Source organism: Myotis lucifugus, unplaced genomic scaffold (assembly GCF_000147115.1).
Source record: "Myotis lucifugus unplaced genomic scaffold, Myoluc2.0 scaffold_162, whole genome shotgun sequence".
NCBI lineage: Eukaryota > Metazoa > Chordata > Mammalia > Chiroptera > Vespertilionidae > Myotis > Myotis lucifugus.
Window position 1 is genome coordinate 2,315,810 of NW_005871210.1, and position 17,407 is coordinate 2,333,216.

Genomic DNA, 17,407 nt, shown 5'->3' on the forward strand with positions numbered 1-17,407 from the left:
CACAGGGCTTGTCCACCCATATTCCATTGGCCAAAGCAAAGCACATGGCGAAGCCTGATCCTACTCCCTGGGCAGGAGTATGATCCTCCTAAAGGAGGGACCTATATGGCGAGACACTGAACGTATCTGAACCTATAATCCATTGAAGCCTCTTACGTCTCCTTCCTGGTAATCAGTCTCTCTCCATTCCTGGCTGCCATCATACTATCAGAATTAACTGTTAAAAATTCCAGTGTAGTCTTATAATTATTCCTGGCCCCATCAACCTTCGTTACCTCTGAGCCACCTTGGGCAGTGCTTCCTAACATTTTTTGCATCACAACACTCATAGAAAACAATGCCTATGGCATGTGGAAATAAGGAGGATGAGACAGGGTTGGAGGGGATTCACCCAAGGATGATAGCTGCCCAGGTCCCGGTGGGTAGAGTGAATCAGTATTTTTGTATATACCTGTCACCCATGCAAGACAGCAGTTGGTATGCTCTGACTTAAAAGACAGAGTCCAAGCTCTTGGTTCTCCCTAGAAAGTTCTTCTTCCCCTTCTCTGCATGGAAAACTCTATTCATCCTTCAGTACCCAGCTCAAATGTTCATCTCTGGGGTCAAGCCTGCTCTGACTGCCTAGGCAGAGCTAGTCATTTCCTACGTGATGGATTGGTTTATATCTCTGGGATGGCAGTTACCATCCTCTAGTATAGTTATTTCCTTGCATATTTGTTTTTCCTACTTTACAGTGAGCTCTTGGGAGCAAGGATTTTATCTCACTCACTGTTTCATTCCAGCATGCTGGTAAATGGTAGGCACCAAAAAAGTGTGTGTTAAACAAATGGATAGATGATGTGTGATAAAAATAATGCTGCCACTGATTTTAATATAGGATTATCTATTTTTCTGTTTTCTTGCAAAGGAGAGATACTAGTACCAAGTTTTGCTGGTAACTTTATCAAGTTTTCTGATGTTTAACTGCACAAGATTATACAGTGTCTCGCCTAAATAATTTAAACACAAGTCCTTAAAATATATTATCAATTATAATTTTTCTATCTGTTACATAATCTCTGATAGCATATATCAGTTGCTATAGCAACTTGTGTCCTCTCTGGGCTTCTTATCAAGGACATATATGTCTTTTTTGCTCTTCCTCATATTTTTGTCTCTCTTTCCTCCCCCCCCCCCATACACGCACGCACACACACACACACACACACACACACACACCCCTACTCCTTATTTCCTTATTTGAACAAACAGAAAGTTGCCTTTCGTGCATTCTATTTATAGGGAGTTGAGGGATAATGTCAGGTGCTGGGGATGATGTCATGAAGCTGACATTTTCATCTACTTCTAGAGTATACACTGTCCAAGTTTATTCTTTTGATCCAGCAGTTTCTTTAAAAACTGAGTCTGTGGAACCATAAGAAATGCAAAGATTTCTATAAAAGAATATTCTTCAAAATAAATCGTGCTATGTGTGTTTGATACAGTATTATGTACCATTAAAACCCATGTACATTTAATGTTAGAAAATCATTAATGGGAAACAATGTTTACAATATGAATCTGATAAAAACACAATGCAAAATTGTGCAAATGGGGCAAAAGTAGGTTTACACTGGTTTGTATGGAAAATAAAAACTTTTAACAGCATCAAACACTAAGGCTGACATAGAGCCTGATGCTGAAGTAGAAGAAAGGAGAATGGATGAGAATTTTAAAGCCAACGGAGGTGAAGTGAGAAAATCTATCTGGACCTCAACTCACAGTTCCTTGAATTTGCTTCATAAAAGAGACAACCCGAGAAGAGCTAGAAAGATGCTTCAGAAATCTCTTACCATCTCTTCCCCTACTCAGTGTCTGTACTGACCAGGTCATTCAACCTTCCTGCTAGTCAAGTGCTTGTGCCCAGCCAGTCGGACAATTATGGCCAATCCAAAGAATGGGGAAGGCAGGGTGGAGCTGGTGGTTGCCCAGTGCATTCTGGGGATGGCGGCTTAGGGATGTGGCAGGGCAGAGAGAACCTCCCCTGAAAGTGGGACATACTGGGAGTTACAATTGTCCATAGACCACATCAGCTCAGAGTGATAAGACATAGGCATTTGGGCTCCTACAATATCCTAAATGAAAGAATACTGAAGATTGGGAAGTGGACAGAGCTCTGCACATCACTGTATTCCCACCTGTAGTTTTGAAAAGTGGATTCTAGCACCATCCTGTGATTCTAAGAGTTGAACCCACCTTAATAGAGCTGCTCCTAGGGTGCAATAAATCCTCCCTTGTTCAAGGATGAATAAGGAAAAAGGCAGCTTAATGGGGTCTATGGAAAAAATATGCCTTCGAACTAGAGAAAGAATGGCCTCTGGAAGCCCCAGGGTAAAAGCCAGGCTCTGAAAATTCCTTTATGGGAAGATATTTAGGTTGAACCTCTAACGTAGCTGTTTTTGTAAGTGAAAAACAGTGGATGCTCAGAGATTTCTTAAGGTTCAACCTAATAGAAGAAAATTAGTGTCAGGTTTCTTCTAAGGTAAAGAATAGTGTTTGTTTAGCAAAATACCTTGATCCTTGCATTGTTTTAGGCGAGGACCTAATGAACTAGAGTGAAACAAAGAAAAGTAACAGAAATTGGGGAAGGGAGGGGGTGGTGGTGAGCAGGAAATGGAGGAGATTTGAAAGGATGAGACCACACCAACATCCAGGAAGTAGGTTGGGCTCTTTTGGAAGAGACTCCTTCCATGGAGGGTGTGGGGGTAGGGAGAGGGAGTGAATATTTGCAGAACCAGAAAGTAAGCTACTGCAGTGCTTCAGCACTTTTTATCCTCATGGTTTTTCCTCTGCTGCACTCTTAGATTTTACTATTCAGATAAATTGAGAGGCGCCAGGTATGGCATTGTAGGTTGTGGTCCACCATATGTACTCTTTTTCTCAACTGTTACCAATTCTAGGTAAAACCACGTCTAGTTAATTATTAAATCTGAGAAGAATTTTGCACATCATGCATTTGGCTTACATTAGGGCCCCTCCCTTTTCATTCTAAACATTAAACTTCTGGCCTTTGCCTCCCAGACATTTCACATGCCCAAAAGCAGTCTTTTACAACGAATCCCTCCTTACAACTGTCTTAGCTCGCTGCTTGTTTGCCTATAAGAGTGTCAGGCAAAGCTCTTCTAGACACAGGTTCCAAGAAATGAATAATAATGTGCTCTCAAGGGCTTAGAAGTAAGCGAGGAAAGCAAAAGATCAAAGAAATATTGTTCCCTGAATAGGTACTTCATAACAAAAAGAAGCTCCTGTTTCTTTGATATTTATTCAGTTTTAGACAAGAGCACCTTTAATAGGCTAGAACCCTGGAGAGGTACCTCAATGGGACATCCACAAATTATAAGCTTTTGGTGTTATAATGAAAGAAGTGTATTATGGGTCACTATTTTTCTGCAGAACAGAATTTGATCCATAGAAAAACAAAACTGATTTGTTAAGTATACTGCTAATACAATATGATATAATGTTAGCCTACCATGGTAATCTATTAGCATTTATTAAATGGTTAGATTATACTATGCTAGGTACCTATATAGTGGCACAAATACACATTTTCTTTTTATTTATTGTTGAAAGTATTACAGATGTTTCCTTTGTTTGTTTGTTTTTCCCCATTGACCCTCTCCACCCGGCACCTGCCCCTCCCAGGCCTTCGCCACTCTATTGTCTGTGTCCATATATGCATACTAGAGGCCCGGTGCACAAAATTTGTGCATGGGAGGTGTGTCCCTCAGCCCAGCCTGCGCTCTCTCGCAGTCCGGGATCCCTCGCTCCTTACCACCCACATGCTCACGCCTTACTGCTTGGCTCGCTGCTCCTTAGCTGCAGGTTCCTTACCACTCAACTCACTGCTCCTTAGCGCTGCCGTGGAGGCAGGAGAGGCTCCTGCTGCTGGGCTTGCCAGTCGTGAGTCCAGCTTCTGGATGACTGGTGCTCCCCCTGTGGGAGTGCACTGATCACCAGGGGGCAGCTCCTGCATTGAGTGTCTGCCCCTGGTGGTCAGTGCGTATCATAGCGACTGGTCATTTGGTTGTAACAGTCGCTTAGGCTTTTATTATATAGATAAGTTCCCCAATTAATCACTATCCCCCATGTCCCACCCATGCCTTCCCTCTGAAATTCTCAGTCTGTTCCATGACAAATACACATTTTCTCACTCAAATCCTCATAATGGTCCTCTGAGGTAGATATCATTATATCCCTCATTATATAATATAATGTAATGTTATTAAAAAACCAGAAACATAGGTATGGCACTATACATTTAAGATAGAGGATGAAACAAGAAAGTGAGTAAATTTAACATTTCACCTGCCTGGGCACCCAGGTTCTTCCTTTCTGAGAGTGAGTTTTTCAGTGTTCTTAAGTAAAGGCATTGTCAGCATTCAGACCATTGACATCGAGTCAGGAAAAACTCATTTGAAAAGATTATTGCACTATTTCATCAAATGCAAGTTAAAGAGTTCCACATTCAGTGACCTACTTCCTTACCCTGCCTTCGTCTATATGATGTTTTGACTACGCTGCAGCTTTCCAGCCTGTGTTATTGATTTTTATCTCAGTCTTATTTCTATTGGCAGGTTGTTCTAAGAGAAAAAGAAAAGGCAGGAGTAGGTTATAAACTGGGACTGCACCCCGATAGTGCACCATAAGCAGTTTCTGGGCTCCTCTGAAGCGGGCCTGCAAATGCTGGGAGCTCCAACTCTCTGGCTGTGATAAAACCTTCTATATTTGGGTGTGATTTATCTCATGTGTTGGGTTGAGATATCTAACGTGTAATCAACTAATTTAACTCCAGCCCCACAGCTGGCACCCCACATCTCTGATAACCATTTTTAATGGGGGGACGTTTTGCTGACAAAAGGTTTTGCTCCTACTTAACACCCTGCACGTTTTATGAATTTTCAGGACTGGAACTTCTGTATGACATTGCTTTGAATGATTTCTTTTAAAAAAAAAAGTTTGGTTCTCAACACTCAGAACTAGATGGCTTTGTGAATTGTCTTTTCCCTTAGTTTCAATACTTATTTTTTCATTGTCATTTAACTGAAATGCCTTTGATCTTCTTGGTATCACGATGGGTTCTTATTCCTCCCAGCTTCAAGGATGCAGAAGTGAGATTGTGCACTATTGTTGCAGAGAGGTGGACCCTACTACTGGATGCCCCAAAAGAAATGGGAACCCTTTCTCTGGAGCATTATTCTGCCTGTGCAAAGGATTATTATAACATCTCCCAGAGTGATGGAAGATTTTTTTTTCTCTGATGTGCCTCTTGATATTCCAAATGCTGATCATGCTGTTCAAAGTATCTTCAATCTATTCGTTTCACTGACCCCAAAGAGGGTGATCATGTTCAGAGAAAGGTGCATTTCTTAAAAAAAAATCAAGCAAATAACAGACCCAGTCATGGATACCTTACTCAGGTTTCACATTTACTAGTGGTGGTATCTTGAAAGGCCATCTACTACTCATTTTTAAGGAACCTGAAGAGATGGATCAAAGACATTGAAGAAGGAAGGGGATTTCTTTTCATTTCAGATCTATTCACATGCCTCTTCCACACACCTCCTTGTCGCAGGTCTTCTAATTTTTTTAAAAAAAATATCTTTATTGATTTCAGAGAGGAAGGGAGAGGGAAAGAGAGATAGAAGTATCAATGATGAGAGAGAATCATTGATTGGCTGCCTCCTGCATGCCCCCTACTGGGGATCAAGCCCACAATCCAGGAATGTGCCCTTGACCGGAATTGAACCTGGGACTCTTCAGTCCACAGGCTGACATTTTATCCACTGAACCAGATCAGCTAGGGCTAATTTTGTTCTTTCTAGGCCCCCAACCAAGACCTCTACTGCTGAGTCAGAATATATTTTTACCTTGGGCCATTTTTTCCACACAAAGTGTTGATAGCAAATAATAATAGTAAAATAGTAAAAGTATAAAATTATGTTGTACAACTCTAGACACATACATTTTAAAAAATGTTTGAAATCGTTCTCTCAAAAATGTGTATGTATATCATGGTTTGATCCAAGAAGAAGTAGAAAATGTGGAAAGATTAATAACTATGGATGCTACCAAAAAAGTTGAGAGAAAATTAGTTCCAAAATTGCCACCGAGGGCCTAATGATTATAGAGTTGAGTTTCTTCAAACTTTTAAGAATCAGATAATTCCCAGGCTAATATATATATTTGCAAATAAATTTAGAAAAGTGCTGTTCATGCACTTTGTATTCTTTTGGGTAATATTGATTGGCATTGCTGTGCTGATATTACCCATGCCTTCTGCAGTGATAATGAAAAAAGATTCCAGGACCAGGAGAGAGCTTGGGGTCCGAGGTTGGAATGATTGAGGAATACGAAGGCAGAGGCAGTTCCCACAAATTCTGTAAATGCTCAATATTAACTGAGGATGGGTAGGACCATCCTCAGACCCTCATAACATTCTGTGCATATCTCAGTTTACTGGTTGTATCCATTCCCTGATTATCCATTTTATGGTTGAGTCACTCACCAGAGATGATCTTGAGGGTAGGCCATGAGTCTTATTCTTCTTTACATCGCTAGTGCTTTTGCAGTGCTTGCCCTAGATAAGCCCTCAATTACATAGATTGAGGTTGCATAAAAGTGCCTCAATAAATAAATGGGTAAGTGAATTAATAAGTGAACAGAAAGGGATTCCTTTCATTTTCTGAAACCAGCAAAAACATTGATTTTAAAATAGAACCAAAAAGAAGGGGATTGAGTTAGATCATTTATGAATATGTATGGAGAATCCCAAATGAAATCCTGGCTAACCAAATTCAACAGTACATTAAAAGAATCATCCACTATGACCAAAGGGAGTTTATCCCAAACCACAAGGAGAGTTTTCTATTAAGGAAACTATTGCTGGCAGTATGGGTATGTGCAGTGTTACAACCATTTTGGAAAGCAATCTAGCAATATCTATTAAAGTTTAAAAAGATATATTTCTTTTGAGTCAGATATGCCACTCCTGGGGATCCATCCCAGCAGAAGTAAAAGCACAAGTGAAATAAGTAAAAGGACATGTGTACAACACTGTTCATTGCTGCGTGGTTCATAGTGGCAAAACAGTGGAAACTAAGTTAATGACCCACCGAGGGGAAGAGCTGAGTATAGGATGGTACACTCACACTATAGGGTTTTATACCAACTTTAAAGAGAATGAATTAGAGCTAGTTCATGTGATTTCCACAAAGTACTATTGAATGATAGAAAGCAAGGTGCATAAAAGTATATATAAGGAGATCCCATTTTGCCAAAACATAAAAACCAAACCCCAAAAAGCAAAATGAAAACCAACAAATTCCTGTATCTGTATATGTCCTAGTAGAATAGTTGTGAATGATATTACTTCTTTTGACTTTGGTTTCCTTCTTTGAACATCGGGGTGATGATAATGTCTATTTTATAGGATTTTTGGGAAGATTAAATGAGTTACATAGAAAGTACCTGAGAAATATTAGCTATGATGATATTACTGGACTTGAATAGAATATGCAGAATTCAAAGAAAATATATGGAAGAACACATACTAGATTGTTAACCCGGTTACTTTATGAACCAATGAGGGGCTGATGTGGGTTCAAGAGAGAAGGAAGTTCCAATAAATAAGGAAAATAAAATAAATGTATGTTTCACATTTATGCATTTAATTAAAATTATGGCACACAGAATTGTGTGTAAAGAAATAAAATACTTGTAAGAGGAATACAACTATATCAAATCAATAAACCTAATAAGAAAAAATGCTATAAAATAATATATGCTGAAAAGGCACTTGCTAAAATTTAATACCATCTCTCCTTAATTATAAGTCCAAGAAAACTTTGAAAGGTGTTTATTTAAAGATATAAACACCAGCCATCATGGACCCTGAAGGAAAAACATAACAGCAGGGTTTCTCCAAGTGTATTTTCCAGAATACTAATTCCACCAGTGGAATAAAAGAATTCTGTAGTGCAATGATTTGGGGACATGCTGCTCACAGGTAGCCCACACCTGAATCAATGAATATCAGCATGGCAAAGGTCTAAGTACTTTTTGACCTTTAAATTCTAGGTAAAATGCCTCTTTTTCAGAGGAACCTCCCCAGCTGTGTTACTTCAAGCACACCCTGTCCTTTTATTCTCTAGCACACTGCGCTGTTTATTTCCTTCCATTCTAGCCAATAATTAGGAGAACTTCACTGAAATGCGGTGACATCTTAAGAAATTTCTCCTTATGTGTCTTAGTCCTATGTATTGTTTAGACCAGAGTTCCAGTGAGCGAATCACTAACATTTTTCTACTTAAGGAATTTCTGAAGAAGTTTGTTCATAAATATCAATTTCTGTGGACATTGAGCCGAGAGTCATGATTATGTAACTCTCATTGTATGGATTGCTTGTTCGAGAGGTACTGGCTCTCTGTGGAATTTCCTGCCTCAGTTTTCCGTACTTACAAAAGGAGGCAGTTATTCTCGGATCTTATCTTTCCCAGAAGTGTTTTGTGCGCGATAGAACACAGTTTTATGAAGCCCTTGGAGTTTCCCTGATGGAGTGACACTGACGTTGGCATGACAGTGTTGTGATTGCTATCAGTGTTCAAAGGCCACTTTTCTTTCTTGTGTTTAACTACAAAGACTCAAGTGTAGCCAAACAGCTAACTTATCTCTTATCTTTCTGAGCCCTCTGTGTTAAGATCTGTTTAAACCCGAGACTTTATTTCCTTTCTCTTTTTGGTAGTGGAGGTAGTCAGGAGAGGTTTTCAGATTTGAAAGGATTTCTTTATTTCCCGCCCCTCCCCTCTTGTGATCACAAAATAACTGTGCTTAGCTCATGCTCGAGCAGAACTCCAGAGGAGATAAAATGTATGTTTGCCCCTAATCAGCTGGGCTGAATTTCTGTGTTGTACCTCAGTGATTAGAGGCACAGTCCAATTTTTTGATTGCTGGCATTTCTACTAGCTTCCCTAGGATAAAAATCTCTGTGTACTGAACTGGTAACCACAGATGGGCTGTTTAACCATCATTGTATCCTTTCTCCTCCAGGTCCTCATGAACATGGAAGACATAAAAGTCCGCGAAATGCAGATTTTTGACTACAAAAAGAAAATCGCTGAATCAGAGACTAAATTAAAACAGCAACAGAACCTGTACGAAGCTGTGAGGTCAGACAGGAATCTGTACAGCAAAAACCTGGTGGAAGCTCAGGTAAAGAATGTATTTATGTCTTTATACTTTGATTCCTCCCCATCCTGGATTCAAAGCAATTTCTATCATCCTAATCGCAGAATTTAGAATAGATCAAGAAAATAATCTCGTGGAATTCATCTGAAAAAAAAAGATGAATTTTATGCAGAACTCTCAGATTGTTTATCTCAGTCTGGCTTTTAATTATTATGTAGTATTGCCGTTCTCCTGCTTCTAATTTTTAAAGCTGCTAATAGCTGCTGTGCTTCTAATTTTTAAAGCTGCTAATAGCTGCTGTGACTCAGAGGGGAGCAGTGTACTCTTGTCATTTAATTGCAGAGCTTTTCCAATTCTTCTCTAGTAAAGTGAGGAATAAGTGTGTGTGTGTGTGTGTGTGTGTGTGTGTGTGTGTGTGTGTGTGTGTGTGTGTGTGTGTGTGTGTGTGGCATAGTCATAATATTTTGAGAGTTCCTGCTGTAAAGTACAGTGAGGTTGATGGCACAGCATACGAAGGAATAGCCCAGTCATAAGTAGTCAGGAGACCACTGTTTTGAAAGGGCCTCCCTTAAAAGTTCTCGAATGTGCATTTGAACTTCCATAGGGACTGTGTTGTCAATTTAATTCACTTCCAAACACTTCTCCTTTCATTTTGTTAGGATGAAATAACGGAAATGAAGAAAAAATTAAAGATTATGACTCATCAGGTAGATCAGCTGAAGGAAGAAATCTCTGCCAAAGAGTCAGCGCTCGTGAAGCTACATCTGGAACAGCAGCGCATAGAGAAGGAGAAGGAAACATTGAAGGTACAGATCTTACGATGAAAGTGATGGACCTATAGTCTCTCTATTCAACGGATGGAGGCAGGCTCTACACTCACCGAAGGCAACAAGGGGCAGGGAGGACAGCCAAGGTGCCAGGAGGATGAGTTCTGCCACCTCTAGGTCAGGCTACCTTACAGGGGGTGCTCCCAGGTAAACAAGGACAAGGCCAGTGGAGATGTACAAACACCTGGCTCAGCTGTGTTGGCTATCATCACATCAGCAGAAGAGAACCTCGCAGGCCAGCAGTGCCCAAGAAGTCCTGGAGCTTGCAGGCTTCCACAATCCCTTTGCATTGACAACCCAGGCCCAGCCCTCCTACTCTCCTCCCTGGGCCTTCTATAAGGCAATGTTAGCAAGACCCTTTGTCACTCCGCTCCTAATTGCTGTTTACTTCACGTGTGCGTGACTTTGTGCCTGCAGTATCGTTAGCTATTGGGTTCTCACTTGATTTGCCCTCAACTCAGGTTCACAGTTCACCTTACCTCTTTGGATCTAAAAACTTTGCAGCAACTCCTCCAGGGAATCACCTCCGACTATATATATACTAGAGGCCCGGTGCACGAAATTCATGCACTGAGGGAGGGGGGTGTCCCTCAGCCTGGCCTGCACCCTCTCGTAGTCTGGGACCCCTCGGGGGATGTCTGACTGTCAGACATCCCTCTCACAGTCTGGAACCCCTTGCTCCTTACCATCCGCCTGCTCGCTCCTTACCACTCGGCTCGCTGCTCCTTAGTGTTGCCACGGAGGTGGGAGAGGCTCCCGCCACTGCTGCTGCGCTCGCCAGCCATGAGCCCAGCTTCTGGCTGAGCAGCGTTCCCCCTGTAGGAGCGCACTGACCATGAGGGGGCAGCTCCTGCATTGAGCGTCTGCACCCTGGTGATCAGTGCACATCATGGTGACCAGTCGTTCCGGTCGTTCTGCCTTAACAGTCACTTAGGCTTTTATTATATAGATTAAGACATAGTTTTAAATCTACTAAATTAGGACATTTTATGTCTGCTAACATAAAGACTATCTTTAAGAATACATACCAAATGATTATACCATTTCAAATTTTTGAACCAAATATGTTTTACTATACGCATTTACTAAACCTAATATATTTTCCTTTTTTTTATTCAATCCAATAGATTTCCCTTCTAATTAATCCATTTGACCAAGGAATTAAAAAAGAAACTTTTGAGAAGATGATGGCACTTTTATTTTGAAAATATACATGCAGAATACTCATGGATGCTTATGAACCACTTGCAGGAACTATCTATAACAAACAAGAGAACTGAATACCTTGGTTTCTGCACATATTAGCTTGCAGAGTGCATCAGATTACCTTGAAAATGTGTAATCAGATTTAATACACATATCCTTGTATTGGATAGATTTAATGCCATATATTCTTGATTTTGATTCCAAGATGCCATCAATTGAAATACACACTCTCAAATGGGTTTTGTAAACTAATGATAGGTCTTCATGGAACTAGAACTACTACATTACATTAAATCAAGGCACATTTGGTTTGAGAAAGATTAACATGTAAGAAAGGCATCTTTACAAAAAATATGTAATTTATACATTTACCTGTCTGAGACTTTCATCTCCCAACTCTAGCTTATGATAAAAAATAATAGAAGATTCTGCATTAAAATTGATTTACATATAAAAAAACATAAATACATTTTCTAAAATTTGAAACTTTCCTGCATCTTTGCTCTTATTGTCCTTGTTCTAAGACTTAGTTTTATAGAAGTTATCTTGTTCCACTCTGAAGCCTGTAGTGGAAATGGGTTTATTTATCATTAAATTATTTTGAAGAATCTTATTATAAACATTACATTACCTGTGGGCCTCATGGACCCACGTTAGCCAGGCTTCAGTATAACTTGATCTAGTACACTACCTCTTTCCTTTTACAGGATGGCATTGATCCTCATCTCTTCCTTTCCCAAGTAATGCTCTACTGGTATTCAAAAGATTAATTATTAACCCATGCAAATGTCCAAGGTGGAACTAACTGCCTTCTACAAATCCTGCTTTAGAATAAGCAATGTCCTATGCAAAAGAGCAATTTTTCCTAATTCTTTAGTGTTTGACTTCGGTTAACATTGGCTTCACTTATGCATTCCATCACCAGGCATCCACACATATAGCTCCAAAGAAGCATCATAATAAAATAAAACAAAGGTCAATAGGACCCTGTTTTTTGGTCCTGGTCCAGCAGAGCTGGTGCACATGAAAGGTGATTAAAGAGCTTCCGCTCCAGAGAGTCTGCTCTAAATGGGGACTCCTGGGTCTGCATAGCTCGGGGTCATCAGTTATAGTAAGATGAGTGCTTTGGACGTACTGTGAAACTATGATACCTCCCCCCCCCAGCATTTCCCATTAAGGCAGAAATGAGTAACAGAAAAAGGATGCCAGCTTGATTTATTATTTGAGGTTATCCAAGGGTGACTTGCAGTGGTGCTTCGACTGGGTACTTCTGGCCTATCATTAAGCCCATTTGACATTCTGTAGAAAAATATGACAGCTCAAATGTTGAGTCTGAGCCTCTTGACTTTTTTAGCCTCAAATTTGAATCATGTTCCACACAGGTCTCTGGATTTCATGCATCTGTAGTTCAAAAACCAAAACCCCGAGGGAAAGGGCAGATTTTCTAGTAACTTTGCTCCAAGAGGCATTTAGCTTATTATTGTGAGTTCTACAAAGCTATGTGGGTACATAATCCTCCTGGAAGGCTGGCCCTCTCACCTGTTTGGTAGACTAGGAGATGCCTTTTGACAGGATAACACAATTTATTACTTCTCCAGCCAACAGATAAACAATTGCCTATAATAGGTCATCCCCATTCTCATTTAACCACCTCAAAAGAAAAAATCTTGCTCCTTTCATGTTTCTTTTCCATTTTAAGTTGCTACCAGGCTCTACGACTCCTCAGGACACTAGCCATTGTCAGCACATTAGGGTTATGACAGAATGTCAATAGTTCTCGGTGGACGTGGCTGCATCCAGTCTGTCCCAGTCTTGTTTCATCAGCACTGAAGGAGCCAGCTCCTCTGGAGTGTCTGCTCTCTAGTCCTAACAAGCCCCTGATTCTGTCTCGTCACCTCCCAATCATCCCACATCAATCTGACAGCACTTTGATTCCTGGCAAAAAATTGCCACATCCTTTTACTTAGTGGACTCTAGAATGACATAGATGGGGACTGTCAGAAAGAGAGGGAGAAGGGAGGGGAGGGGAGGGGAGGGAAGGGGAGGGAAGAGAAAGAGAGAGAGAGAGAGAGAGAGAGAGAGAGAGAGAGAGAGAGAGAAAGAGAGAGAGAGAGAGAGAGAGAGAGAGAGAGAGAGAGAGAGAGAGAGAGACTAATCATTCTCATGGCTGGACAGCTTCATGTGCCCCTATTTGTTTGGTTAGATGTAAATGCATGATTTCTGTGAAGCCCAGTGAATATCAGGATCATGTATGAATGGGTGAAACGTTCACAGTCGTGGTTCTGGAGATATGATTTATGCCTTCAACCAAGTTAGATGGTGAATATTCCATAAACACCTATTACAAAATGGTATAATTATAGAGGCAGTGACTAAAAAATGTGTCCAGCCACCGTATTACAACTTCACACCACTTTGAGAAATGCTGATACCTTGGGCTCCACCTACAACATTGCTTGATGGGTGTTCGGTGCAGAGCAGTTGTTACCAACTTTTCTGGGTGAGACAGCTCAGATTGATAGCTGCTAAATGCATTAGACCAAAGGTATTGTGTTGATGTTAACATGTGCTGCCAACACCTAATGCCACATCTTGTTTACAGCCCATAAATCTGTGACATAAGGAGACCATTCAGAATTTTGATATATTATGAAAAAACACACCCAGCAATGCCAAACGCACTAGTGGTTTTACATTCCAGACAAATACTTTTACACACCACTGATTGCATTTTAATATAACAGGGATTTCATTTTGTTCTGCTGATGGATTCTGATCAGCTCTTGGCACTTAAGAACAGGGAAGTGAATGTTACACATCTGGGAAAATAAAAGTTTTATTAAAGAAAGCATGAGCCAAGCAGGTATTTTATTGCTGTCTTCGCTGTCACCTTACATGATTATAGAAATCGTAAGGCCGGTTCTTCAAACGCTTTCCTAACAGGCAATCCCCCAAAGTGGTAAATACTAAACCAGATATTTTCTCAGTAAGTATTTCCTTTTGCTTATCCCTGGACCAGAACGTATTTCATGAGTGAACAAACAAAGTGTCATCAGAGAAGCCCTTGGTTTTATAGTAGCTGACTGCATTTAGTTTGTGACATTACACATTACACATTTGTGGCATTGCACAGTATCTTCTACTGCTTGGATAAGTTTGAAGTATGGAGTTAATGACTCATGGATTAGAGACAGACCTTAGGAAGAGTTGGGGTGGTTCGCAGGCACTTACAAATATGGGGTTTTCTAGCATCCCAGTGAGATTTATGAGTAGGGAGGGTGGGGGTGCCAATATTTCCTTGAAAGAAAATCTTACTGCTTTTTCACTGTCATTTGCTGATCTGCAAGCCATTGAAGAGTTGGAACCTTAATATTGTCTTGTGATCTCCCTTGTGATTCTCAGTATGAGTAAAACAGAGCTCTCCTCCCATTTGTTTCTTCTTGTGCTCACCTGGTCTGTGATACCACCTGTCTTCCCAATTTGGGCCTGGATACCTCTATGGCTCCCCATTGCCTACACTGTACAGTGTGTGGCCTACAAGGCCCTTCCAGGCTGGCTCAGCTGTTTTACCAGCCTTACCCCCTGCTGTTCTTTACCTACCACTCTAATCCAGCCACATGGGATGTTTTGCTGACTGGTGAGTGCACTGGGCACTTCAGAGTTTGCATGTGCCTTTGTTCACACAAGCCTGACTGCAAGCTACTCTCCCCATAATATATAGTCATCCCCTTTGGGAATCTCTGTTACCTGCTAAGGCCCTGACTGGTTATTTCATCTAAACGCCAGGCAGAAATAGGAACTTACTCCTGTGTACCCCCATGTCCTTTTTCATACTGTTCATAGCATTTCCACACTGTAGTGTGGTTGGTTATATTCATCATCTCCAATGGATGGAGCAACCCTCAGGTCTTACTCTTCTTCTGTATTTGACTTGGATGTATTGTGTGATGATAGCTTTGGGGCCAAAAGATCCAGGTTGGAATCTCAACTCTGCTACGTACTAGTTGTGTGACCTTGGGTGAGTTAATTTGCTTTTCTTTGTCTCTGTAATTGCATTTGTAAAATGGGAATACAAGTAGCTATGCAAAATACCCAGTATCATGCCTAGGATATGGTAGGATTCTGTAGGTCACAAATATACTTGTGGAAATGAAGTGAATGTATTCTTTGAAGAGAGGAATTTTCTTTCTGAAACGTAGCAGACCATAACACCCTTTCTCCATCATTCTTATGAGTTCCGTGTAACCTAAAGAGCAGCAAGATCTGCATTTAGTTCCAGGAAGTTTCCCTGGCAATCCCAGGCCTCTGACCTCTGGTAACATCAAATCACTGTCTTTGTGACAATAATGATATGGAAACATTATTGCCTGAACTTGTTACTATTGCATAAGACATGTATATTTTATTTTTCATCTAGGTTGGAAGCATCTTAGGAGTAGGATCTATATATTTTTTTATGCATGATATCTCTTCTGTTCCATCAAGATGTTTTATAAGATAGACAATGGGCTGTTATCTTTATTCAATTAATTTTTGCTTAAAATGGTCTTTATCTCTGTAGTTGATGTGCTGGTAGTATTAGGACCATTACAGGAGCTGGCACATACAAAGATTCCTCCCCATGCTTAACCCCACATCTTCTCCTGCACTATTCTTTGCGAATTCTCCTCATTTTTAGTTGGTGAGAGAAGTGCTGCTGAATACCAATGAAGACCCTTCTACACACATATAGAAAAATGATGGAAACCCCCAAGGCACAACTCATGGAATAAACATGATCCCTGTAATGTGCATTGCTGTTTCTTTACAGGCTGTGTGTGTGTGTGTGTGTGTGTGTGTGTGTGTAGATTGTTTTGATTGTGAGAGTGATCAAACCATGTTAAACATCAGAGGACAGTGTGAGAAGTACACGGTACATCTAATTCTGGACCCTGCAGTCCTGGTTTGTGCTGTTACAGAGTGAAATCTGCCCGTATCTTTCACTCTTTCTCAGGCCGAGCTGCAGAAGCTGAGACAACAAGCCCTGGAGACCAAACACTTCATTGAAAAACAGGAAGCTGAAGAGAGAAAACTCTTGCGCATTATTGCCGAGGCTGATGGGGAGAGGCTGAGACAGAAGAAGGAATTAGACCAGGTAGGAACGTCTCCTCACCAGACCCACAGACCTCATCAGCAGACACAACTGTTTGATTCAACTCTTCACAAGTCCGAATTCTTCTCTAAGCCTTCCACTCAGTTTATTGGAAGAACAGTAGCAGAGGTTCATCTTCTCTTGATTAATTATGAAATATTTACTTATTCAAGTCATATCTACGAGTACTTACTATGCGGCAGTCACTCCTCTAGGAACTGGGGATCCATTGACCAATAAGAACGTAAGATCCTTGTCTTCAGGGAGCTTAACATTTTAGTGTAATATAATTGCTTGCATATAACGGTAATTAATAATTACAAGTATGGGGATTACAAACATATGCTTTCAGAGAACAGGCAGGTTAAAAATAAAGAAATGGCCTGTGTAAGACAGTGAGGAGTGGTGCAGGTGGCAAGGGCTAGCCCACGATAAGTCACTCAAATGGAAGCATTTATAAAATACTGGGTTGGAAAAAAATGACCCAACACCTATGGGCCAAGGATTATTGAATTATTATTACGATGGATTATATGTTGTACTCTTTCTAACAAGACTGCAAGCCCTCATGGGAGGAGTGCAGTGTTGATTGACTAGCAGACCGTTTCCAGTGCCCCACCCACTGGGTCGGAGCTCATGTGGCCATTGGCTGGGTGTTCATCGACTGAGTGAATGCTGCTGCCATAATGAAAAGTGAGACCCTTTGTCCCTTGGTGGCCATGTCCTCCCCTACCTCTCTAGGTCATCGGCGAGAGAGATATCCTCGGGTCGCAGCTCGTTCGTCGCAACGATGAGTTGGCTTTGCTTTATGAGAAGATCAAGATCCAACAGTCCGTGCTGAATAAAGGCGAGATCCAGTACAACCAGAGGCTGGAGGACATGAGGATCCTCAAGCTTGAGATCAAGAAGCTTCGCCGGGAAAAGGGGATTCTTGCCAGGAGTGTGGCTAATGTCGAGGAACTCAGGTAACAGGAGACCCCTCTGAACTGGGGGCACAGCAGTCTGGGGGGAGTTCCTG

The 17,407-nt window shown here is 41.0% G+C and overlaps 1 protein-coding gene across 1 annotated transcript in view; it reads left to right on the forward strand.

The window, feature by feature from the left end:
* The window catches only part of CFAP58 (cilia and flagella associated protein 58), an 89,915-nt gene that overhangs the window by 24,606 nt on the left and 47,902 nt on the right, over positions 1 to 17,407 (forward strand). The window contains exons 10-13 of the mRNA XM_006095945.1: positions 9,088 to 9,249; positions 9,885 to 10,031; positions 16,252 to 16,392; positions 17,131 to 17,354. Coding sequence (XP_006096007.1) covers positions 9,088 to 9,249; positions 9,885 to 10,031; positions 16,252 to 16,392; positions 17,131 to 17,354 — 674 coding nt within the window. The remainder of the gene's footprint in view (positions 1 to 9,087; positions 9,250 to 9,884; positions 10,032 to 16,251; positions 16,393 to 17,130; positions 17,355 to 17,407) is intronic.